This window comes from Brassica napus, chromosome A6 (genome assembly GCF_020379485.1).
Source record: "Brassica napus cultivar Da-Ae chromosome A6, Da-Ae, whole genome shotgun sequence".
In the NCBI taxonomy this organism is placed as follows: domain Eukaryota; kingdom Viridiplantae; phylum Streptophyta; class Magnoliopsida; order Brassicales; family Brassicaceae; genus Brassica; species Brassica napus.
Window position 1 is genome coordinate 2083241 of NC_063439.1, and position 26896 is coordinate 2110136.

General features: G+C 38.0%; 2 protein-coding genes and 1 pseudogene across 2 annotated transcripts; 1 reads left to right on the top strand and 2 right to left on the bottom strand.

Moving 5' to 3' along the window:
- Positions 1 to 1187: 1187 nt before the first annotated feature.
- Positions 1188 to 2900, bottom strand: LOC106370018. The gene has a single exon (XM_013810099.2). The coding sequence runs from the start codon at positions 2898 to 2900 to the stop codon at positions 1188 to 1190; it is 1713 nt and encodes a 570-aa protein (XP_013665553.2).
- A 1541-nt stretch (positions 2901 to 4441) lies between these two features.
- On the top strand, positions 4442 to 21876 carry LOC106346158 (serine/threonine-protein kinase TOR). The gene is made up of 56 exons (XM_013785413.3): positions 4442 to 4793; positions 5000 to 5338; positions 5416 to 5490; positions 5634 to 5806; positions 6102 to 6200; positions 6509 to 6668; positions 6739 to 6882; positions 6992 to 7161; positions 7244 to 7451; positions 7523 to 7711; positions 7921 to 8073; positions 8521 to 8642; positions 8732 to 8831; positions 8914 to 9009; positions 9287 to 9417; positions 10082 to 10184; positions 10262 to 10444; positions 10517 to 10609; positions 10707 to 10742; positions 11057 to 11155; positions 11239 to 11337; positions 11436 to 11598; positions 11731 to 11855; positions 11970 to 12022; positions 12542 to 12665; positions 12801 to 12971; positions 13494 to 13646; positions 13715 to 13867; positions 14293 to 14364; positions 14462 to 14596; positions 14682 to 14743; positions 14878 to 14975; positions 15504 to 15613; positions 15699 to 15872; positions 15974 to 16039; positions 16391 to 16459; positions 16629 to 16739; positions 16889 to 17029; positions 17116 to 17244; positions 17361 to 17526; positions 17610 to 17818; positions 17950 to 18156; positions 18389 to 18502; positions 18599 to 18802; positions 19104 to 19184; positions 19289 to 19363; positions 19450 to 19516; positions 19613 to 19773; positions 19915 to 20088; positions 20174 to 20302; positions 20393 to 20476; positions 20570 to 20631; positions 20710 to 20782; positions 20871 to 21179; positions 21266 to 21519; positions 21686 to 21876. Exons 1-56 carry the CDS (start codon positions 4629 to 4631, stop codon positions 21702 to 21704), a joined length of 7434 nt encoding a protein of 2477 aa, XP_013640867.2. The 5' UTR covers positions 4442 to 4628; the 3' UTR covers positions 21705 to 21876.
- Positions 21877 to 23686: 1810 nt separating this feature from the next.
- Positions 23687 to 25972, bottom strand: LOC125575956 (annotated as a pseudogene).
- Between the last annotated feature and the right edge of the window lie 924 nt (positions 25973 to 26896).

Here is a 26896-nt window from a genome sequence, read left to right on the forward strand (position 1 = left end):
GGATGAGTAAATATCAGAGAAGTAGAGGCTAATCTGGCTAGCAATTTGATCTTCTTCATAGTATGCTGTACCATCTTGATCTTCTATTACCGTCATACGGTTTCGAGCTTGTCGTCCTTTAGCTATAGCGTGGAAATAGCCCGAATTCTTGTCCCCTAATGATAGCCACATAACTCTGCTCCGCTGTCGCCAAAAATCTTCCTCTGCTTTGTAGGCCATTCTTAGCTTCACGTTGAGGGAAGCAATGAGAATCTCATCACCTTGCGGGTTAGTCAATTCTGTTTCCAGCTCTTGTTTTAGCTTGCTAATCTCCTCCTTGCTATTGAAGTATTGTTCGCGAGACCAGTCCGAGATAGCTCTTCGGCACATAGCCAGTCGGGTGTTCACCGAGGCTTCTGTATTGGAGTTCCAAATCTCGGTGATTAAGTTCCTCACATCAATGTTGTCTCGAAGTCTCCTATCATACCGGAAGAGACGCCCTTTGAGTCGTTTTGCTGAGTCGAAGACTGTGATCAGCGGTCTATGATCCGAGCTCTCAAAGTTGAGATATTGACATCTTCCAGTCGGGAATCTATCAGACCAGGCCGGATTAACCAGTGATCTATCCAGTCTACAGTAAACCATATAGTTTCGTCGTTTGCCTCTCCACGACAAGCTGTTACCCGAGTGTTTGAGGTCGAACAGATCGCAGCTAGCGAGCATGTTTCGGAAGGCTCCAAAAGTACCTTCTGCCATTTCCGGTCCCCCTGATTTCTCGCTATTGTCGACAATTTCGTTGAAATCACCGGTTAGAAGCCATGCCTCGTTTCGTTGCAGTGATAACTCAATCAGATAGTCCCATATGTTACTTCTATGAGGTACTTCCGGTTCTCCATACACAAAGGTAACAAAGACAGTAGCTCCTTTATGAGTAATAATAGTGTCTATTACATTCTTTGAAGAAGATAAAACACGAAGGTCGATATCTTGTCTCCAATAAAGGGCAAGTCCTCCACTGTTAGGTCTCTCCGGGGGAACTAAAAAGTGTTGATCCGTATCCATGAACTCAAGTTCTTTAAGCACAAATGAATTAGGATTCTTGGTCTCCATGAGGAAGATGATATCTAGGGATGCTTGGCGTCGCAGCTCCCTAATATGCTGGACTGTCGTGGGGTTCCCCAACCCACGGCAGTTCCAGCTCAACATTGCTAAGGAAGATCGGGAGTTAGCCGAGGAAAATCCGTCTTTTTCCCCGAACTTGCCGGTATCAACACTATTGGTGGTGTAGTGGCTGATGCGGCTGATACGGCTTGTTGAGTAGTCCGTCTTGTTCCAGCACGTGCAGTTCCAGCTCGTGAGGTTACCCCCGGTGAACCTTGAAGTCGAGCTAAGTTTCTCTTCTTTGAGCCCATGCCGGAGTAGGTTTTTGGGCTTACCCTTACAGTAGTTCTCCTTTCACTAGGCTTAGGGGGGCGCCCACGTTTCCTTACTGGCCTGGCTGAGTTATCAGCTGCTGTGTCTACCTGAGCTACTGCAATTGAGGCATCTGCTATTAGTAATGTCTCAGATCGAGCCATTCCTGAAGATGTTGAAGCTTGAAGGATTCTTGTAGCTGCTTCTTCTACCTCTCCATTCATCTCACTCTGCAGAACCCGTTGCTTTCTTGCTGCACTTTCCATAGGGTCAGGGCAGTTTATGTATTGCAGTGTAGCCTCTCTAATCTCTTCCATCACCTCTTCTCTTGTAGGTTGCTCATGACTAGGTGGGAAATCTACAGCTTCCAAGTTGCGCCCAACTGATTGTCTTGGAGGCTGAAAAGGGGCACTTGGGGGGGTAACTTCATGTTCAAGTAATGGTGATTTAGCTTTCCACTGGAGAACAGGGGATCTGCGCTTGGTTTCTCCGCTACTTCCATCTCCATGTCTATCCTCCTGGTTGTTATGTCGACGCCTCGTGTATGGAGGGGAGGAGTAGTTATAGGGGTTGTTATCCTTCTGCCTTTGTGTAGTGCGGGGATTATTCTGGTAGAATGAACTTGGTGCTAGCTTGTTGCGCGGTCCCGGGGGGTGCAAAGTAGTAGAGGAGATTCTATTACCAAAGGCTCGCCCGTGTCGGTCCAAGCGTTGTTGGAACGGCTTGTTGTGACGCTCAACTGGTTCTCTTGTTTCTCTGGCTTTTGGCTGAGGGGGTGTGGAGGATCTTTGGTCCTTTAGTTGCTCTGAGACAAAGTCCTCTGTTCGGAGGGGAGCAGTAGTGGTTCTCTCTGGGCATTGGGAATGTAGATGGGAGAGACGGTAGCAGTGAGAACAATGGTTACCTAAGTTTTCATATTCCAATGAGATAATGCTTTCCTCTCCTGAATCGTAATCCATAGCTGCCTCCATTATCAGTGGTTTGAGGCCATCTACTATCACTCGAACCCGAGCTAAGGTTTTGGTTACTTCGTACGTCTCCAGTTCTCCTAGTTCGAGCCCTATGTTGCGCACCACCTTTTCGTGCCAGTAGTGAAGAGGAATGCCTCTAAGCGAGATCCAGAAAGGGATCTGGGAAGGAAACGTTTGCGAGATAACCGGTTCCCATCTTTGGATTATAATCATCCACCTGCCATATTGATAGGGTCTGTTGTGGAGGGTGTCTCTTAAGTCTTCCTCTCTGTTGAAACGGAACTGGAAGCAGCCGTTGCCTAGGTCTGAGCCTGAAGAAACGTCCAAGTTCCATTTTCTCGCAAGGTAAGGTAGAACAGCACTCATCCTTTGTTCCCTTGTATTTGTCAATCGTCCCACCAAGGTCAGAGAGTTCTCCTTGATTAGGTCTGTAGGATCAAAGTCGGGAGCTCGCATGCGGAGTCGTGGTGGTCCTAGAGATGGAGGGTTACTAGCAAGGGCTTTACCCTTTTCTGCTGCCGTATATCTTGTTGTCATCTTGCTGAAATACTCAAGGAGCAGAGTATTTATGTCCGTCTTGTGAAGCTTTTGTGTTAGACCGTAGAAACTGAGAGTGACTTTGAATATGCCGAGTTGTAAGTGCTGTGTATGCTGATTGTAGACGAGCGAACCGGGGAAATCTGAAACGATGACTCGTGGAGGCTTTTGGTAGAGGAGTAACTGTCGACTCTACCCTTTCTTCAAAAAGTCCTGTGGTATAGAACTATGAAATTACGTCTCAGAAACTTCTTTTCCATCTCACGAGTGTTTTGAGATACAGAGGAAAGGCCTACACGGCCTCCGCCGCCGAAGTTCGTCGGAAATGGAGCAGAGGTGGTTTTGAGATTTGAAAACTTTCTAAAAGGGGGAAAGTAACCGGGTTGGTAAGGGGGTCAGACAAAAGTCAGTTTAGTACCCATGATTAGAAAGGCAATAAACCAGAAAGGTTAAAACCGTGGGAAAGTCAAACCAGCTCTACCAATACTGCCTCGAGAAAGTCGCCTGGGAGTTGTGGATTTTAGAATACATGGACCATTGTAGGACTTTAGAGAAAGTAGGCTCTCTACACGTACGCGACTTTTAATTAACTTTATAAGTTTAAAAATTACTTATTTGAGTTTCTTACATAACTATAAAAACCATAGACTTTTTTCTGTATATGAAATGTTTTGAATTTTGTAAAACTAACATATATTTATAAATTATATATATACAGTTATAATAAAATATTTGTCTATTCTATTTACGAGACATATAATAGAATTAAAATTATACAATATGTATTTGTTGTACTTTTTCCTGTATTTAATTTTTCAATCTGTTCTTTTCCATCTTTCCTTTTTTCTGTGTATTTTTTTTTCATTTTTTCTTTTTCCATTATATAATGTTCAAATAATAGATTGTTATATTATATTTTATTTACGAAATATAGAATAAAATTATAATTATATATTTTTTTTCTTTCTCTCCCTCTCCCCTCTCTCTCTCTCTCTCTCCCTCCCGGCCATCTCATATAGAATAACAAATTGTTTTAATTTGTACTATATCAATTAAATTTGTTTTTTTCATATACTATATTTTGCTAAACCATTTGTACTATGAACAACTATACTCTTTTATATTAGATATTATATTTATTCCATTAAACATCTACAAATAAATAATATAAAGAAAATTAAAATTTTCTCTATTGTTAAATTTCTGTTCGAGATATCTATTCTATATAGATAATATAAATAGAATGATATATGTTGTTGCGTGTGGCATATTTACGAGGTAAAAAGACATGATTCTCAAACCATGGCTATATTCTTAATTGATCGGTCTTCTATGATTATACACCAAAATGACCTAACCTTATTAATCCATACTTAGGATATATATATATTAAAAAACTACACACATCAGGAGATTATTTTACTTGGTGAGACCTTCATTCAGATATTTATTTACATTTTCTTTGTCAACAGTTATTTATTTACACTGCCTGAAAGAACCTGCACAAAAAAAACCTAAAAAAGCGAATTGATTTTTGTAAAAAAAAATAATCTTATTTTCTCCTGCGATCTCCGCTTCTCTCTCTCTCTTCGACGCACGATGTATTGAAGATACCTCTCTCTCTCTCTTCCTCTGTACATACCCTCTCTAATACCCACTGTTGCTGAACCAAAAAGGGGTTAGATTTAGGGTTTTTGCGAGATTTCTGATACTGCACAACCTTCATCGATGTCTTCCTCGTCGCAATCTTTTGCGGCTGGACGGTCTTCATCCCTAGCTTCTCCGTCTCAATCGGGCCGCTTTGGTGGGCCTGCAGCTACTGCTTCCGGCGGCGGAAGCTTCGACACTTTGAACCGGGTCATCTCTGACCTTTGCAGCATTGGTAATCCCAAGGTAACATTGCGAAGTATTCTTCTTTTCGTGCTTAATTCCATTTGATCATTGCATTTAGTAGAAACCCAGATGAAAAGTCTCTTTCTTTCTTGGATTATCTGAAGGAATCGAAATTTTAGTTGGTTTGATGTTTTGCTGTGTTCATAAAGTATGCAACTTTGTATCTGATTCTAGTAAGTTGATGCTTTTTTTGTTTGTTGTATTAGGAGGGAGCTTCTTTAGCGTTTAGGAAACATGTAGAGGAAGCAGTTCGTGATCTTAGCGGTGAAGCTTCCTCTAGGTTCATGGAGCAGTTGTATGAGAGGATTGCTAATTTAATTGAGAGCAAGGATGGGGCTAAGAACATGGGTGGACTCAGAGCCATTGATGAGTTGACGGAGATTGGATTTGGTGAGAATGCTACTAATGTGTCTAGGTTTGCGGGTTACATGAGGACTGTGTTCGAGTCGCAGCGTGAGCCTGAAATCTTGGTGCTTGCTAGTAGAGTGTTGGGGCATCTTGCTCGGGCTGGTGGAGCAATGACCTCTGATGAAGTGGAGTTTCAGGTGTGGTTTTGTTTCGTTCGCCTTTCTATCATTGGTTCAGCTTATAGGTGCTGAAGTATTGGTTGTTTGTTTTGCAGATGAAAACTGCTTTTGATTGGCTTCACGGAGATAGGGTGGAACATCGTCGTTTTGCCGCTGTTCTAATTTTAAAGGTATCCTGTCCTTTATAGCACCCTACAGAAAAGCATACCTTTTTGTTTTGGTTACATAATGAAAATTTGGAAAAAGGTAGTGAGGATAGCTTTTCAATTCAGTAAATTAATACGGATATGGTTATGTTCTTGCAACATTGCAGGAGATGGCAGAAAATGCTTCTACTGTCTTTAACGTTCATGTCCCTCAGTTTGTGGATGCGATTTGGATTGCACTAAGGGATCCCCAGTTGCAAGTACGAGAGCGAGCTGTTGAGGCTTTACGTGCTTGCCTCCGTGTTATTGAGAAAAGGGAGACTCGATGGAGAGTACAATGGTTCGTATTCCTTTCTCCTTGAAAATGATTAAGTGTCCTAAAGTGTTTAGTACCAACCATATTTGCTGTGATATTTTGGAAACGTGTTCTATATTTTCATTTGTAATCTTATCTGGATTGTCTTCCTTTAATGTTCTACAAAGTTTTGAAACTTTCGTTAAATTTATTATTTACTTGCAATCTTTTTACTGGATTTAAATATATTGTTGCCAACACAATGTAGCAATTGAGTTTTCCTTGTTTGTTATGATATAAAATCAAGTTAACCGATCTTCTTTCCATCTGGCTTTTGCAGGTACTATCGGATGTTTGAAGCTACACAGGATGGGTTGGGTATTAATGCTCCGGTCCATAGTATTCATGGTTCTTTACTTGCTGTGGGGGAACTATTGAGGTAAATGCAGCAGTGAATTTGTATTCTTAAGCCATCCTTTACAATAGTCCCATGCCCAAATTTATTCTCTTAGAAGAATTTTTATTCTAATGGTGCTCTGTGAATTCTTTGATTTAGTTTACATTGTTAAATAAAAAAAATAAAAAAATATATCATGTATCTTCTTTCTTCACTCTTCAGTGTATAGTATATACCTGAACAAATGATTCTTGAATTCGAAAACTTGTATTATTTTCTGTTATACCAAATTGATTTAATGGTACCTTTGGTGTTATGGTTGATGACTTAATGCTTGACTTCTTGTACAGGAATACTGGTGAGTTCATGATGTCTAGGTACAGAGAAGTTGCTGAAATTGTCCTCAGATTCCTTGAACATCGTGATCGCCTTGTTCGCCTTAGCATCACCTCGTTGCTGCCTCGCATTGCTCATTTTCTTCGTGACCGCTTTGTTACAAACTATTTAACGGTAGGCGATTGAGAGATTCTTTGAAATCAAAATCTATGTGGAAGACGTGATATGAGTTCCTTTCTTGCAGATATGCATGAATCATATTCTCACTGTGTTAAAAATACCGTCGGAACGTGCCAGTGGATTCATCGCCCTTGGGGAAATGGCTGGTGCGTTGGATGGTGAGCTTATCCACTATTTGCCGAAAATTATGTCTCATCTGCGGGAAGCGGTGGGTCAATTGGTTTTCTAAATTTGTATTTTTGTGTTTAGCATTTTCTTCGCTCTATTTTTGTGAGCTGGACTAGAAAGAGCTTCCTTTGATTATCTTTTCCATGCAGATTGCTCCACGTAAAGGTAGACCTTTGCTTGAAGCTGTGGCTTGTGTTGGTAACATCGCAAAGGCAATGGGATCCACCGTGGAAAATCATGTTCGAGATCTTCTAGATGTGATGTTTTCCTCTGGTCTCTCTTCTACACTTGTTGAAGCTCTTGATCAGATAACCGTTAGGTAAACGTTACACCGTAGAAGTTTGTTGCTACTTGCATTGATGTGTAAACTTTCAATGCTTGACAATTTGTTTGGGTCTCAGCATTCCTTTGTTGCTGCCAACGGTACAAGATCGGCTTCTAGATTGCATTTCATTGGTTCTTTCAAGATCTCATTATTCTCAAACAGAGCCTCCTGTTACCACTGAGGTCCGAGGTAGTACAGTTAGCATGATACCGCAGTCTAGTGAACCTAGTTGTTCGGCACAAATTCAACTAGCACTAAAGACTCTGGCTCGTTTCAATTTCATGGTCAGTGCTACTTGCCGATAACATTTCTAAAGAATACGAAACTTATTTACTGGGTTTCTGATTTTTGGTAGGGGCATGATCTTCTTGAATTTTCTCGGGAGTCGGTTGTTGTTTATTTAGATGACGCGGATGCAGCCACAAGAAAAGATGCTGCTTTGTGTTGCTGTAAACTAGTTGCAAATTCCTTATCTGGGATCGCACAATTTGGCTCTAGCAGGTCAACTCGAGCTGGAGGAAGACGAAGGCGCCTTGTGGAAGAGGTTTTACATATATACTGATGCCCCATTACATATTTTTTCTTATTGCTTGTTTTAAGTCTTCACTTCCTATTATTACAATGGGCTCTTTTTAACATTTTCAAGTTTGAATTCCTGTTTGCCATCTGTTTCTTGTTGTCATTTATAATAGCAATCCCAGTAGCAGTTTCAGTTTTTCTGACTGCGTAAGAGATGATGTTTGGGTTCTGTAGATTGTGGAGAAGCTTCTCAGGACAGCTGTTGCGGATGCTGATGTAACTGTTCGCAAGTCTATCTTCGTTGCCTTATATGGCAACCAATGTTTCGATGATTATCTAGCACAGGCTGAAAGTTTGACTGCTATTTTCGCTTCTTTAAATGATGAGGTATGGATATGTTATTTGTTTGAAAATGTAGCATAAGTCATACGACAATTCTATTTTGTTACAAATCACTTATTTGCTTTTCGTTGTTGTAAATTTAGTTTCTTAATTACCCTAATCACAGAACTTCATTGAATTGTGTTGCTTTCTGGAATCAGTTTTGGTGAATTAATGAAGTTAGTTGCTTAATTACCCTTCTCACATAACTTCTTGATACCCAGACTTAGCTGGACTTTTGGTCAACTATTTAGCTTCTTTTGTGTCACAAAACAGTCCGTGTTACGTTGAATTGTGGATTTACGTTGGGGGATGCACGAAAATGAGTGACGAAATGCATCCGTGTTACACCCTTGTTAACTTAATAGAAGGCTTGGCTTGTGTTTCACTCCACCTGCCTGTTTTATCTGTTTAGTTATCTACTGTTCATATATTTGAATCACTGTTCAACAGGATCTTGATGTCCGAGAATATGCCATCTCAGTTGCTGGGAGGTTATCCGAAAAAAATCCAGCATACGTTCTTCCAGCACTTCGTCGCCACCTTATACAGCTGTTAACCGATCTTGAGCAGAGGTAACTGCAAATTTCATTAGTTCTTATATGAAGATTTGATTCCTATTATCAAGTATCTGGTGCATTGACTTCAACTGTAACGTCAGCAGTGCAGATAACAAGTGCAGAGAAGAGAGTGCGAAGCTCCTTGGTTGTTTAGTTCGAAATTGTGAACGGCTCATTCTTCCATATGTTGCTCCTGTGCAGAAGGTTTGATTTTTGTTCTCTTCACTTCTCAGAAGATTTGCCTATTATTATAGTTCACGGGGTTGTAATTCTTTTATATTTCCAGGCACTTGTTGCAAGACTTAGTGAGGGAACGGGAGTGAATGCTAACAATAATATTGTTATTGGAGTTCTCGTAACTGTTGGGGATCTTGCAAGAGTGGTAAGTTTGTGGTTTCTCGATTAAGTGTCGGTAAAATGTAGCTGTGCCTTTACTGCACATGGAAGTTGCAGTCGTATTTCGACTCTTCCCAGCTGTGTTGGCAAAGCATATTCATAATTTTGAATGGCCTAGTCAGTACTTTTTTTTTTCCTTTTTTTTTGTCTTTTAAATGAAAGAGTTATGTCAATTCTATTTCCTTTTAGCTGTTATTTGTTGGGTTTGGCTAAGATATTCCTCACCTGTTTTTAATTTTTATTTTCTCCCGTTGGTTGTTCAGGGTGGCTTAGCAATGAGACAATATATTCCTGAGCTAATGCCTTTGATTGTTGAGGCTTTAATGGATGGAGCTGCTGTAGCAAAACGTGAGGTGGCTGTTTCGACTCTTGGTCAAGTTGTTCAAAGTACAGGGTATGGAATAGACTTTTACCTTCTTTGGGAACTAAATTTCGTTTTTATTATTATTTGATAATGTTACTAAGTGACTTTGAGCATGCTAATTTTTCTGTAAACTAAGAAAACGCCACTATCTTGTTTTTTGAAAGCCTGGTTGAACTAGATGGAAATAATGGATTGAAAGTGAATATTTGACTTAGGCTGTTGATGTTTATAGAAGTTTGTTACATGTTTATCGAACAAACTGCTAGAAGTTATCAAATTCTAGATGAAAGGGAAGATTGTTATCCCTAGGCAGTCCTTCAATCTGTGGCAGATCATTCTGATAGTTTCTTGTTCATCTTACTCTTACATGAGATGGCTTATTATTCCTGGAGATAGATTGATTTTTTTGGTGTCAGAACTTGCATTGTCTTGGTATTCTCTCTTTGTCATGCAAAAAGATTGATTTACCACTACCTTTTGTTCTATGCTGCATAGATATAATCAACTGTATTGTTGATGTTGACGAGGTAGTAGACATGCTTGGTGTAGTGGGGTGATCAACTTGCAAGTTGTATTGAGTAGCTCGTAACACATGTGCTATACATTGTGCACATAACTATTATAATATCAAGGGGGCTCCAGAAATTCACAATCCCCCCCTGCATATTTACGGCTTCCCTTTATTGTAATGTAGGTATGTTGTGACTCCATACAAGGAATACCCGTTGTTGCTTGGCTTACTCTTGAAATTGCTGAAGGGTGACTTATTGTGGTCAACCAGACGAGAAGTGCTCAAGGTAGTTTCTAGATAAATAAATTTCTAAGCTAGACTATTCTAAAACATAGATTATGTCAAAACATTGGTTATCTACAGGTTCTTGGAATTATGGGTGCTTTGGATCCTCATGTGCACAAACGTAACCAACAAAGTTTATCAGGATCACATGGTGAAGTTCCTCGCGGTACTGGTGATTCAGGTCAACCTATTCCGTCGATTGATGAATTACCTGTGGAACTCCGACCATCATTTGCTACATCTGAGGATTATTACTCAACGGTAGTTCTTAACCCATGTGAACATTTTGCAACTGTAGTCATTGTGCTCATATGACTTTCCGCATTGTTATAGGTTGCTATCAACTCGCTTATGCGAATTCTTAGAGATCCATCACTTCTTAGTTACCACAAAAGGGTTGTTAGGTCACTGATGATCATTTTCAAGGTAACTAAAGCTATTTTGGTTGTTTATAGGATATACTTGTGATGAAATAAAAATGAACACGTTACAACTTTACCGTACTTTTGTTTTGCGAGGTTAGTCAATGGGATTGGGATGCGTGCCTTACTTGCCAAAGGTATATATTTCTGGCAGCTTTCAATCAGTGATATCTCCGTTTTACCTTTTGATATCTTTTCATAGAAATACGATCGAAACTTTCTGTGTTTTCCTTAATTTTGAATAAGCATGCCTGCTACGTTACTTCCGTGCTCAATTAAATTGTATTGCGTGGTGACTCGAGAAGTCAGATATTTCATATTTGAGATTTCTCAACATTGTCTTAAGTTAAAGTGACTTTGTTTTATTATTATCATTATTCTGAAGGGATGGTTCACTGCTATTTTTATGCACTATATGCATCCTGTGACGTTTTGCTAATTTGTCTTCAAGGTTTTACCTGAGCTTTTTCACACTGTTCGCACTTCTGATGAGAACTTAAAGGACTTCATTACATGGGGTCTTGGGACTCTTGTTTCCATCGTGCGGCAGGTATATCCACATTAACATTTGTAGTTAATGGTTAAAATACGAATGACTTTGTGTAACTCTTAACTTATGTTATTTTTCTACAGCACATACGGAAGTATCTGCCAGAGCTGCTCTTACTTGTCTCTGAATTATGGTCATCTTTCACCTTGCCAGGTCCTGCACGCCCCTCTCGTGGTCTTCCGGTAAGTTGTATGCAGTCTAGAGTGCGATGTGTTGTTACTTATTGCTTCACGGGCATATATGTTATGGAGAGCACTTTGTCTAAATTGCTGATCACCAGGTTCTGCATCTATTGGAACATCTTTGCTTGGCACTTAATGATGAATTCAGAACTTATCTTCCAGTCATCCTTCCATGTTTCATCCAAGTATTAGGTGATGCGGAGCGGTGTAATGATTACATCTATGTTCCTGATATTCTCCACACACTCGAAGTGTTTGGCGGTCAGCAAAACTTCTCTTTCTTTTGGCATCCTCATAGTCGTTTTGTGTATATATGATCTTTAAATAGTCAAATTATTACTCTATAGTTTCTATTTTCATACCTTGGTTGACCCTTAGAGTGCATAACTGCAGGTACACTTGATGAGCACATGCATTTACTCCTACCTGCCCTTATTCGATTGTTCAAAGTAGATGCTCCTGTAGCTATAAGACGTGATGCCATCAAAACTTTGACAAGAGTGATCCCATGTGTTCAGGTTAGTAGCTGTTGTTCAAATGATTTATTATTTTAGTTCTTTATGTTGCTGATCCATTGAAATGTTCCATATTAATCTTCTTGTTATATCTCTTAATTACCCGTTTATCTTCAGGTTACTGGTCATATCTCCTCTCTTGTGCATCACTTGAAGCTAGTATTAGATGGGTGAGTTTCCATCTTTTCATGAAAACTGAAAAGCTCAACAGTTGTAGTCGATCTCTTTGAAAGCATATCTGTGCTTTTCTTGGCATGATGATTGTCTGTACTTAGAAAACAGTGTATTGGTTACTTCTTCATAAGGTGTTTCTACAATGCTGTTTTTATAGTTGGGCGTTGTGTCACTATCTGGGTTTCTCTTTAAAATGACTGGGTTCATTCAGTTAAGAATAGTGGATTAGAAATGAGACATCCATATCATCCATATCATTCAGTTAATTATTATTATTATCAGAAAATTAGTTATTATCATTATCTTCCATTTTGTGATTGCTTACTGTTACAAATCCGTTTTTCAATGTGGTTTAAATTGCTCTTGAGTTATAAATTTGTGTGGCTCGATATAAGAATTCTTTATATCGTGGAATTTTATTTGCCATTATCGATTTCACTAAAGAGTTTTTGATGGAATTCTCGTTTCATGTTTCACGTGTAAATTTTCTTATGGGATCTTTGCCATCTTCTCAGTAAGAATGATGAACTGCGGAAGGACGCTGTGGATGCACTATGCTGTTTGGCTCATGCTCTTGGAGAGGACTTCACCATATTCATTGAATCAGTTCACAAACTTTTGTTGAAGCATCGCTTACGGGTATTTTTATATTATCTTCTACCTAAAATAACGCTTTAAATTCACCTGTCGTGTATTTTGTATCATAGCTTGCATGCAAACAGATTTCATTGTATAAATTTATCTGTAAAAGTTAAATGTACATTACTTTTGCAGCATAAAGAATTTGAAGATATTCATGCTCGTTGGCGGAGACGTGAACCGTTGATTGTAGCTACAACAGCAACTCAACAGTTAAGTAGGCGACTGCCAGTTGAGGTTATCAGGGATCCTTTAATTGAGAATGAGATCGATCCTTTTGAAGAAGGAAACAACAAAAACCATCAGGTACTCTTTGTTGTGGTCGTTTTATACACACAGATCCTCCATGTGTTAAAATTTTGCTATCAAGTTTTTATTATTGTACTGTAACATTGTAGAACTTACTGGTAGGTAGTTTTCTAGTCGATGACACAATAATTATTAGTATGACTTCATTGTATGTGCCCTTGTTAGTTCGAAGATTAGTAAGCATATTGTGGAGGAGACAAGTCATGGAAGTGATTGCCTAATGTAGGGTTGCTTAGCTGAATACGGCTGATTTTTTTAACCCGCTTGTTTGTTTTTGTTGATGGGTGCCTATCTGTCTAATGTCTATAACAACATACATTAATCTGCTTTAATAAGTTTGCAAAATATCCCCCCCCTTTTTACACTTCTTTGTGGGCATTCCTTCAGCTTATGTAGACAAAGACAAAACTGTATATGTGTTCGGTCTAGTGCAATCCTCTTGTAGAAGTTTCTTTAGTCTTTCTTTTTTTTGAAAGAGCTAAACTGTTACTTATTTGCTTTTGACGATCTGTCTAACAGGTTAATGATGGTAGACTACGGACAGCTGGAGAAGCTTCTCAACGAAGTACCAAGGAAGATTGGGAAGAATGGATGAGACAATTTAGTATTGAATTACTTAAACAGTCTCCATCTCCGGCATTAAGAACTTGTGCAAAACTTGCTCAGTTGCAGGTGTTTCATTGATGCTCTTTCTTTTCCTCTCTCATAAGGGTATGCATTTTAATGACCGTGTTTTGCAGCCATTTGTCGGAAGAGAATTGTTTGCCGCTGGTTTTGTCAGTTGCTGGGCGCAGCTGAATGAGGCTAGCCAAAAGAAGTTAGTTACGAGCTTGGAGATGGCGTTTTCGTCTCCAAATATCCCTCCTGAGATTTTGGCGACACTACTCAATTTGGTACGTTCTTTTTTAAACTGTTAGAAAATCATGCATGTTTCGTAACTAGGGTTGTGCTAATTGAGTACTAGTGTTTCGAGCCTAGGCGAATACAGTGTGATCAGTAAAGAGTTAGCTACGTCTTGCTAGACTGGAAACAAAAACTGCTAAGGTCACCATTTCCTTAGTGGTTCTACCTAATTAGTGTTTTTACTGGAAAACACGTCTTCTCTTTCAACTGAGCAGTCTCTAAGCATTCTTGGATACACGATGCGTAGATTTTGTTTTGTCTTATAGTAACACTGGTTCCCGAGTTTCATTTAACCTATATTACGGGAGGTTTGATTAAGAGTCATACTTTAAAAATCACAATGAATCTACCTCTGTGCTTGATCTTGTTGCTTGGTCCTGTCACATGAGCTTGATTTTGTGTATACTATTCTTAGGCAGAGTTTATGGAACATGATGAGAAGCCTCTTCCCATTGATATTCGTCTCCTGGGGGCTCTTGCTGAAAAGGTTTGCGTCATGTATTTCTTATGATATGGCACTTCTGTCCTTTCATCTGAAGCATTCATCGGTTCTCTTGGTAATGGTGCGATTTTCAACTTCACAGTGCCGAGTTTTTGCCAAAGCTTTGCATTATAAGGAGATGGAATTTGAAGGTCCACGGTCGAGGAGGATGGATGCCAACCCAGTTGCTGTTGTCGAGGCTCTTATTCACATAAATAATCAGTTACACCAGCACGAGGTATGTTAAGTTTTTTATGCTATTTCTACCACCTCACCATCTTTGTTCTGTGTCATTATTGATTAGTTGGGATTTGTTGTCATAGGCTGCTGTCGGCATACTGACCTATGCTCAACAACATCTTGATGTTCAATTAAAAGAATCATGGTAACACGACTTTTCTCGACCTTGATACACTTACTTCCGGTTCTGCTAGATAGGCGTGCAGACACAAGCTTGTGCGCGGTTACTAGTTTATTTTATCCCAATTAGTCAAAAACAGTAATAGTGTTTGTTACTAGGTATGAGAAGCTGCAGCGATGGGATGATGCACTGAAGGCGTACACTTTGAAAGCATCGCAAACATCTAATCCCCATCTTGTATTAGAAGCCACATTAGGTAGCCAATACTAATATTGGGAGGACTTCGTGGTTTTTTTCTTTCCATTTAATGTGTTTTCCTGAGAAGTGGAATCTAAGGTTTTATGAGTTTTTGGGGGTGGATATGTATTGTCAGGCTGTGAGTAGCTAGTTTGCATAGAGAATTATGGTCATCATTCGTAACATTCTCGCTCTAAGACACTGATTGGTAGAACCAAAATTACATGCATTTGTTTTATGTGCATAAGCTCCAGACATCTATCCACATGAAGCCTTTTACTCGTCTAATTTTTTTTTGTTTGTTTTTTCTATTTTTGTGAAAGCTGCCATTTATCTTCTATGATTTTATGAGTTTTTAATAGTATTTTAAGTGGCTTACATCCTCTTTAAATTCATCTCATGTAGTTTCATAAGCTGATGGCTGCTCTCTCCTAACTTTTGTCCAGTGCTATTATTTCTGTTGATCATTGACTACAGTTTTCTTGTGATGTTATTCCTTCTCTTTAATATAATGTCCTGAATTTGTAGCTTATTGACCATAATGTAGGACAAATGAGATGTCTTGCTGCACTTGCACGATGGGATGAGCTCAACAATCTCTGCAAAGAATACTGGAGTCCAGCTGAGCCATCTGCTCGTCTGGAAATGGCACCATTGGTTGGTTACACATTCTTATGCTATTTTGGGTGATACGTCTACATTATTACATGGATGTCTTCTGTTTTTTTTGTGACTATTCTAGGCTGCTAATGCCGCGTGGAATATGGGAGAGTGGGATCAAATGGCGGAATATGTGTCTCGGTTAGATGATGGTGATGAAACAAAGCTTAGGGGTTTAGCAAGCCCTTCTTCTAGTGGCGATGGAAGCAGGGATGGCACATTCTTCAGGGCTGTTCTGTTAGTTCGGAGGGCGAAGGTATGCTGCGCTTTATATCATAGCAGATTTTCTTAAAAAAATGTTTGCAGACACTTAGATATGCGAGTGCGTGCCTTTGGTTATTTTGTCTCTTTTTTTAGTATGATGAAGCGCGGGAATATGTTGAAAGAGCTAGAAAATGCCTTGCCACAGAACTTGCAGCGCTGGTAAGTTTCATATAATCATATCAGCATTTGCTTACTACCTTTGTTTATAATATTTATGCATAATATGGGATCAAAAGTAAAGTAGCAAGGATATTTGTAGCTAGTCTCAGCCTTTTCCATAATGCCCTGGTCTGTTGGAACTTGGAAGTACAGAACAAAAATATTAAAAACATCTTAGTTGCATCGTTGATTTGTAGACAACATTTTTGGCATGCTATTGTTTGGTACCTGTTTGTCAAAGCATCATGTAATCGCTATGGTTGCGTTCTTAGTTGTTCTTGTGTATTTCTCAAGTTGAGTGAAAATTCGTACCTGCCTTTTTCTATTTTGTGTATAATTGCGAGTCTGCAGGTTTTGGAGAGCTATGAGCGTGCTTACGGCAACATGGTTCGTGTCCAACAACTGTCAGAACTAGAGGAGGTCAGATCTCAATTTATTTAAGATTTCTTCTCCTGTCCACCCTCCCTAACAGCCTAGGGCTGAAGGGAAAACAGGAGAGAAGTGTAAATGTTTGTTTGATCATATTATGCATTAACATATACATGATGAATCTTTCTTATTTCTGTGTTTTTTCCCCTTCATGTAATAGGTAATTGAATATTGCACGCTACCTGTGGGAAATACCATTGCTGAAGAACGGAGAGCCCTAATTCGTAACATGTGGACTCAGCGGATTCAGGGATCTAAGCGTAATGTGGAGGTAAATTGCTTCTGGTATTCACGTGTATCATCATAGGTACAACTAAACAATAAGCAAACAAGGAAACTGAAAAGACATTTTTATGGAATGGACTCTTATTCTTATGATAGTCCCATTTTTAATGCTTTGTATTCTCGAATACTGTTCAGGTGTGGCAATCACTTTTGGCTGTTCGGGCACTTGTGCTACCTCCTACAGAAGATGTTGAAACTTGGATCAAGTTTGCCTCGCTTTGTCGGAAGAGTGGGAGGATTAGTCAGGCGAAGTCTACTCTTCTCAAGCTTTTGCCAGTATTGTCCTTTTGCTTTTTGGTTGTAAGATTTTCTATGCCAGCTTTATTCTGTTTTGTCTAATTTGGGACCTCCTTATTTTGTAGTTTGATCCAGAAGTATCGCCAGAAAACATGCAATATCACGGACCTCCACAAGTGATGCTTGGATACCTAAAATACCAGTGGTCACTTGGAGAGGAACATAAGCGCAAAGAGGCATTTACCAAGCTGCAGGTATGCATATTCGTATTAGTTACTTGCGTTGCCTGCGTTTATTCTCTTTCACATTTTCCCATTTTTGCTTGAATGGCAATGCCGTTTCTTCCCTCAATCTAATTAATTGTTTATAGATTCTGACGAGGGAACTCTCAAGTGTGCCACACTCTCAATCGGACATGCTGGCTAGTATGGTATCTAGTAAGGGCGTAAATGTTCCACTTCTTGCACGTGTAAATCTCAAACTGGGAACATGGCAGTGGGCACTCTGTCCCGGATTGAATGATGGGTCTATTCAAGGTGAATTGTAGTTACTTTTAACAGTGTAAGTGTAGTCAAACTGTCTGACCATAACACTTTGGTAATATAATGCTCTGTTCCAGAAATTCTGGATGCATTTAGCAAATCTACCATCTATGCTCCTAAATGGGCTAAGGCATGGCACACGTGGGCGTTATTCAATACTGCAGTGATGTCTCATTACATTTCAAGAGGTCAAATTGCCTCCCAGTTCGTTGTTGCTGCAGTCACTGGATATTTTCATTCTATAGCATGTGGAGCTAATGCCAAAGGAGTTGATGATAGTTTACAGGTAAAGTGTGCATGCTTCCATGTTTCACTTACCAAACCGTGATTTTCTCTTCTTTTCTTTACTTGCATTAAGTTATACCTTTTTGTCCTGCTCTTGTTGAACTGTTATTTCTTTCCGTCTCATTTCCTTAGGACATACTGCGTCTTCTCACGTTATGGTTCAACCATGGAGCTACGGCTGACGTCCAAGCAGCATTGGAAAGAGGATTCACTCATGTCAGCATCAACACATGGCTTGTTGTGTTGCCTCAAATAATTGCTAGGATACATTCAAATAATCGTGCTGTCAGGGAACTGATACAGTCTCTTCTCATCCGCATAGGAGAAAACCACCCACAGGTTTGCAGTTTTCCATTAATCTAAGTTAAACCCCTTTATGTGTACCACCAATTTATGATGGGAATTAAAGAATATAATTAGATTTTTACTCTGCCATTTTGATCGCAAATTTACCTACTTCACTTTGGTTTTGGTGTTAGACATTTTGTTTCTCTACCGTTAATTATGATACTAAGAACGAACTCTGGAATGCGTAGCTTTTCCTTGACTATTTTCTTCCAAATGTTGTCAGGCACTTATGTACCCACTTCTAGTTGCATGTAAATCAATAAGCAATCTTCGGAGAGCTGCAGCTGAAGAGGTGGTTGATAAAGTTCGCCAGCACAGTGGTGCACTTGTCGATCAGGTTAGTACTCATCGTCTTGTGGATTTATTTGAAATATTTTATTTGAAGTGAGCTAATAGATGACCCTTTTCATCTACTCCCACAACCAAAAAACAGGCGCAACTTGTATCACATGAACTTATCAGGGTTTCAATACTTTGGCATGAAATGTGGCATGAAGCTCTAGAAGAAGCGAGTCGTTTGTATTTTGGTGAACAGAACATTGAAGGAATGCTGAAAGTACTTGAACCATTACATGAGATGCTTGAAGAAGGTGCAAGAAAGGACAATACGACCATACAAGAGAGAGCATTTATAGAGGTAGGGCGATTTTCAATCCAGGTTTTTGAACTTGGGTATAAATTCGTGTTTTTGGTTACAGAGCTTTGGTTTATAAGTGACTTCATCTTTCTCTAGCACAGAACCATACATCATTGCAGCATCCAATTTTTTTTTGCTATGTAATCTGTGGTTATTTTTTATTTTTGGTGTTTAAAGAACTTAGATCAATCCGGTTCCCGTTGACAGAATCAGAGAATTTCTGTTGTTTTTGTTCTCATATGTGTCGTAGTGATGTTTTTCCATATCAGCAACTGAAGTTAGGGTATTATTGTTGATGCAGGCATACCGTCACGAACTTCTGGAGGCCTATGAATGCTGTATCAATTACAAGAGCAATTTACAAGAAGCTGAACTAACACAGGTGACCGAAAATTTAAAACAAACTTGTAGTTGAGTTTTTGCTTGTCATCTTAGGTAAGGGATAGGAATTGACATATTTCCCTTTGCAATTGTTTTCTGAATTAGGCTTGGGATCTTTACTATCACGTTTTCAAACGGATTGACAAACAGCTGGCCAGTCTCACGGCATTGGATTTGGAAGTAATTATATTCTCTTTTTCTTTGGTTCTCTCTATTTCTTTTCTTAGCTCGGTTCTGATCTGACTGTCACATTACATGTTGGATAGTCTGTTTCTCCTGAACTCTTGCTCTGCCGTGACTTGGAGCTAGCTGTTCCTGGAACATACCGTGCAGGTACCATATTGAACTGTTAATGCTTGTCCTCGCTGATATTTGTTTTTAACCGAAGCCTCCTTGCTTACATCCATACTTCGTATTTCTCTAAATTAGATGCCCCCGTTGTGACGATATCATCGTTTTCACGCAAACTTGTTGTCATAACCTCAAAGCAACGACCACGGAAGTTGACTATTCACGGAAATGATGGTGAGGACTATGCCTTTTTGTTAAAGGGACATGAAGATCTAAGGCAAGATGAGCGTGTTATGCAGGTGATTATCAGAATAAATAAAATCAGTTGTGCAGTTTTCTGTTAAATTCTGGTTGGAGTATTTTGTAACTGAAGTATTTTTTATTTACACTTTCTTAACTACATGATAACACTTATCTCTTTCCTCTATATTGTGTTTCAGCTTTTTGGTTTGGTGAACACTTTGCTCGAGAATTCCAGAAAGACAGCAGAAAAAGATCTGGCCATCCAACGGTATTCAGTAATACCACTATCTCCCAATAGTGGACTCATTGGATGGGTTCCGAACTGCGATACCCTTCACCATCTTATTCGAGAGTACAGAGATGCCCGAAATGTTCGTCTTGTAGTCATCATTGTTTTCAATTTTGAAGCTATCTGCAGTTACGTTGATTCTTACTCATGCCTTTGTGAATTTCCAGATCATTCTTAATCAAGAACACAAACATATGTTGAGTTTTTCTCAAAACTATGACATTCTGCCGCTCATAGCAAAGGCTGAAGTATTTGAGTATGCTCTAGAAAACACAGAGGGAAATGATCTGTCCAGGGTACTCAAATTTCTAACTTCTAGTAGTCTTCTCTTGGGTAAAGTAACTATTTGCGAATACTAAAGTTGTTTCTAATCTCCTTCTTGGTAGGTTCTCTGGTTAAAAAGTCGGTCTTCAGAAGTATGGCTGGAGAGAAGAACCAATTATACTAGAAGTTTGGCGGTTATGAGCATGGTATGTGGTTGCTTTCATACTTTGTTCTCCACTTGTTTAGCATCAAAGTAAAAATGTACGCATGTTTGACCTTTTGCAATACTATTGTGTCAGGTCGGTTATATTCTTGGGTTAGGTGATAGACACCCAAGTAACCTTATGCTACATAGACACAGGTACATAAAAAGGTTTACATTACATAAAATATCTAACTTTTTGGCTCCATTTTTTTAACAATGGTTTCAACTTTGCAGTGGTAAAATCTTGCATATTGATTTTGGAGATTGTTTCGAGGCATCTATGAATAGAGAGAAGTTTCCTGAAAAGGTATTAACCATTGTGTTTTCCTCATAATACTGGGCACTGAAAAAATGGATATTAGGAGAGAGATTTACAGGTTAATTAATGATGTTAGGTTCCGTTCCGTCTGACAAGAATGCTTGTAAAAGCAATGGAAGTAAGTGGCATCGAAGGAAATTTCCGCTCGACATGTGAAAATGTTATGCAAGTTCTCAGAACCAACAAAGACAGTGTAATGGCAATGATGGAGGCGTTTGTGCATGATCCTTTAATCAATTGGCGTCTTTTCAATTTCAATGAAGTCCCTCAATTCGGTAACAACAATCCCAACGGTCCTACTGAACCTGAGGAAGTAGGTGAAGATCCCGCTGACATAGACCTTCCTCAGCCTCAAAGGAGTACTCGAGAGAAGGAGATTCTTCAGGTTTCTTTTGATAATCTCTCTCTTGCTATCATGTTTTTGCTCATAATCTTTCTGTTGTTGTTGATTTGATTGTTGGATTGTGTCAGGCTGTGAATATGCTTGGAGATGCAAATGAGGTTTTGAACGAGCGTGCAGTAGTTGTAATGGAACGTATGAGTAATAAGCTTACAGGCCGGGATTTCTCTACCTCTGCAAGTCCAAGCAATCCCATTGCTGATCACAATAACTTGCTCGGAGGAGATTCTCATGAAGTCGAACATGGTTTGTCTGTGAAAGTTCAGGTTCAAAAGCTAATCGACCAAGCCACTTCCCATGAAAATCTTTGTCAAAACTATGTTGGGTATGTTCTTCTCCACTCCTCTGCTTATCTGTTTTCAGTAGCATAAGTTTTGGTTGTGAGATAATCTAGTATCGACACAGAGTATAAAAGATTAAAGATTCTTGAATAAATGATCCAACTGATCGACGGAAAAAATGTGAATTAACTTTCTTGTTTTTGTTTGCAGGTGGTGCCCTTTCTGGTGAGATATCATCTGTTATACTTCTATTGTAAATAGGCTTTGTAAAATTTCGACGAAGTTGCATTTATTTGGATTTATTTCGATGATAAACTATGTTCTTTTTAATGTAAATAATTTATTAGGCCCCTAATCGTGTAATATTTAACTTTATAAAGATGTGGCGTTGTTGAATGAAAGGACATGTCACATTCTTTACATTTATCTTCTTTTTTGCATTTGACATCTAAAAAGTAATCAAGGCATTTTATGAATTATATAAATGTAACTAAGTATACACTTGAAAACAGATAAGAAAGTTCCATTAAAAAAGTAGGCGACAGTACTAAATCGAGCATTACACAATCTGAAGTTAGCTCCAACGAAGGATGGATATATGTTACAATCCTGTGTTAGAAGAGTCAATGGTTCATGAAGGCTACAAGAGTCAACTCCTGAGTTTGTGTATGAGACAGAGAAGATCTCTAACATCAGTTGGTTAGGTGACTTGTCTTACCCATTTGGTTAGTGTTTTGCCGACAGTATTAAAAAAAATTTAAATTTTTTTTTTTAGTAATTACTACTATTTTTTATTTATTTTTATCCAAAGGTTTAGGGGCTAGGATTAAAGGTTTAGTATTTTTAAAATTTAATGTTTAGTGTTTTTGATTTAAAGTTTAGGATTTATCCAATGATTTAAAATTTACCCAAGGGTTTACGGTTTAGCATATAGGGTTTAGGGTTTAGTATTTTGCTGACGGCGTTAAAAATATTTTTAAAAAAATTCTTGCAACTACCATTATTTTTTATTTCTTTGTATCTTTTTTATTTAAAAACATAATATAATTTGACAATATTTTGTTTCCTTTTAAAAAATATATTGAATATAAAATAATAACATACTATTGGTTGGTGAACCTACAATTTTATTCTAGAGGGTGAACCTAGAATAACTCATATCTTAATACCTTCCCTCAAGTTGGAGAATATAGGTTTGGAACTCCCAACTTGATAAAAACCACGGTAAACTCCATCTTACCAAGTGTCTTCGTTAAAATATCTGCAAGTTGCAGCTTTGTCGAAACATGTTTTGTTGTAGCAAAACCTCTCACTGTATCATCTCTTATGTAATGATAATAAATTCCAACATGCTTAATCCTTTCGTACTAATCACTGAAATGTTATCACAATGAACCAGAATTGGTTTGTCAAAGCAGACAACAAATGTAGTCAGTAGATTCTTGAACCATAATTACTGTGTTTTACCACAAGTCAATTAACCTAATGTGTACGCTAGCACAATCGAAAGTTTTGGTTTTGGTTCGGTTAAATTGTGGTTCGAGTAGGCATTCAATTTTTTTTGGGCTGGTTCTGTTTCGTACATAGTCTTCTTGGTTTCGGCTTGCTTTTAAGAAAAACCAAAATCAAACCGAACTTCGCAGGTTTAGCAGAAGTTTTGCAGATTTTAGAGCATCATTATTGTTATTGGTTTATGTATTTTAATGAATTAGTCAAATTTTTTATTCACGTTCGCCATTAATGTGTATCGGATGTTGGCTGTTGCATACACTTTCGAGAAAAAGTCATTTAACATGATAATTAGTTGATAAATTAAGGGGCATGCACATGAACTTGTGTCTTACATGCAGCTTGGTTAAACCTCATTGAATTCGTTTAATTATATCGAAACAGGCTGTATGTTTTTCTTGTTTCTTTTCTAAACAAATAGAAGAATCTAATAAGATCAAACTCATACTACGAAAGATATTGGAACACAAAAACCAGAAAAAAGAAGAAGAAAGTATGGCTTATTGCGAGAGTTCTCCGTTAAAAGTGCAAGCTATATATATATCATAATCCCATCTAATAATTTTCTAAATCCACACATTACTGAAAAAGTTAAAACTGGTTTTGCGATTTCTCAAAATTTAGGTTCATGATAAACTGATAATAGATATAGTACTAGTAGTATGTAACACTGCAACATAATAAAACCATAATTCAGTTGTGCAAATATAATAGAGTTACAATATCATTAAGTAAACAAAACTTAATTGAAAACTAACAAAAAAGACATAATTAATTGGTAACAAAATAATAGTTATGCATCGCTCGCAAACCGTTTGATAAGTCGTGGGGCGCAAAACAAGCAAGCTACAAGAGCTGAGATGATAATGAGCGCCACAAAGACGATGGTTAGGATGAAACCTGTATCCATTTTCTTATTTTTCTTCGTTCACCAAAATTTTCAGTCTTTCTATGTTTTCTTCTCTTCTTGTTTTAACATACCAATCAGTTATACATTTATATATACATGCATTGTTGACTTATATTTTTGTTGATAAGTACAAAAATTTTGGAAAGTCTAGATTTTCTTATTAATAATCATTAATTAACTAGTAAAAATAGAAATGTTTTGTCAGAAAACATAGTATATGGAAAGTGTTTTCTGATTGATTCTTAGGTTCAAAACTTTATATTTATACAAAGATTTATATCCTAAAACATAGATACACAAAATATACGATCATATCCAACCATAACTAATATAGATATGTACATATTTTGATACCCTCCGTCAAGTTAGAGAGTATATATAGGTTTCAAATTCCCAACTTGATAAGAAATGATGTTAACGCTTTCTTATCCAGTGTTTTTGTCAAAATATCAAAAAGTTGTATTTTTGTCGAAACATGTTTTGTTGTAACAAAACTTCTTACGATCTTATCGCTTATGAAATGATAATTAATTCCAACATGCTTCGTTCTTTCATAGAAAAAAGAGATTAGTTTCCATATGAAATGTTGAAATGGTAGCACAATGAACCGTAATTGGTTTGTCAAAGCATACGCTAAATATAGTCATGGTTGAATGCCTTGTATACTGCCTGTCAACGAGCGAGAGACTGTGTCTTGTTTGAATGTTTTCCAGGAAATCGGTGATCCACCTAGTTGAATAAAAGAGGATCTTCGTGTGATGGGATCATCTTCCCAGTCCGCATCACACCAAGCATTCAAAGTCAAAGGTTGCCTTGACTTAAGTAATATACCCTGTCTTGGATTCCATTTCAGATATACCACACGAATGGCTGCATCCCAATGCTCCTATTTTGGAGCTTGCAAAAATTGGGAAAGAGTATGAATTGTATACGAAACTCAGGTTTTTTTTTCTCTCAAATAAATCAATCTTCGAACCAAACATCAATATCTAGGGAAAATATTCAAATAAAGAATGAAAATATTTTATAAATTATTCAAATAACTAGACCGGAAGTTAAGTATTTCAATTTTCAACATAAAATACATGCAAAGCTTACTTAGAGCCTATCAATCTCATCATCACCAAACTCAAAGTAATCATTAGCAACACCACCACCTTCATGACAACTCAGGTTTTATTTCTCTCAAGTAAATCAATCTTCAAACCAAACATCGATATCTAGGGAAAATATTCAAATAAAGAATGAAAATATTTTATAAACTATCCAAATAGCTAGACCGGAAGTTAAGTATTTCAATTTTCAACATAAATTAATAATGATACGTGCAAAGCTTACTTAGAGCCTATCAATCTCATCATCACCAAACTCAAAGTAATCATTAGCAACACCACCACCTTCATGATCACTATCATCATCAAACCGACCAGCAATCCCTTCGCTTAGGCGAACATCACGAGGAAGCTCACCACAACCCTTGAGAAATCGAGCTTCGTCAAGAGTATACTTATGGATAACGTCGGCTTTGGTGTCGTTGTCCATATCCATCCTGAGTCCGACAAGAATAATGTCAACAGCGCTAATCCAAACCTTCTTATGCATCTTACCTCTGATGTAACACATCCTTGTGACTCCGTCTATGCACTTGGCTTCGCACCGTCCGTTTCCGCACATACGGAGAACAAGAGCGTATTCTTGGCCGTCTTCTTTGAAGATAATTTCTCTTTTATCGCCTTCTGCTTTTTTTTTTCCCTCTCTTTATGTTCTTTCCTCCTTTTCCTTTGTTCTTCGGCATGATTTAAACCTAATGTGAACTTGTTGCTTGATAGAAACTGACACCAGAATGACTGTTCATGGAGTTACTGTTCGTGGAATTGCTGTTCGCGGAGTTACGATTTATTTTGATTTTTTCGAACTCTTTTCTCTCGTTATTTATCATTTCATGTCGACATTTATTTTCTGTCGTAATTTGTTATGCGGCGTATGCATTGTTTAACTCGATTAAATTGTTGTACCAACAGTTATTTTGTACATATAATAAATAAGTTTTTTGTCACATTATAATAAGATTTTTATTTCAAAATATGAAAAATAGAAGAGAAACAAGAAACATTTACGCTATGAGTCACATTTGCACTTATTAATATCACTATAGGTCACTTTATACTACTCAGACACTTTCTTTTAACTTTTATCTCTTTCTCATTAGTTTTAGTAACTAGAACCGAACCATATTATAATTAGTGGGCCCCTTCTTTGTTTTCTTCTTCTCTTTAAAAAAACAAATCTAGATGTCGTCTCTATCTCTTTTCTTCCTTGTTATCTTTTTCTCTGCCGTCTCTGCGTTAAATTATTTGTGTCTCCTTTCTCACACACGCAACTTCCTTACCTCTCTCCTCGTTTTTACAGATTTATTCATATTCAAATCCTAACACAGATCCTAACAACTCAAACAACAAAGCTCCATTAAACCCAGCAAAGATGTCCTCTTCCTATTTGCATCTGCCGCCGGCCTAAAAATTATGTATTGCTTTTAAAACCGACTGTGGATCTTATCTTCAAATGTTTGGATCTAGATCGTTGCAACAACAATATGGTTCCTTTCTTACCCATCTCGTTTTATTTTGTTCCTGAATTAGTTTCAACTTCATTTTGATACTGATTTTAAGACATATCATGGGTTTGCATCACCAAAACTCTTGTTTCTTGGTTCTAAAACTTGGCTTGGGCGTATCTTGCAGCAAAGCTATCGTCTTGTTTGAGGGATTATGACCAACTGTTCTAAAACTTTGCTCAGTAGGTATATGAGGCTGGACTCTCTATTTGTTCCATTGATCCTTCTCCTAAGCTCATTTGGTCTAATGAATATGGAGTTTGGGTTCATGAGTTTGAAGCCAAGGATGCAAACTCCACTGTGGTTTGCAGTGTCCAAGTGGATATCGATCACATGTTGTACACGTGGATATAATAATCTAACTGCACATGTGGATAATAATACAATA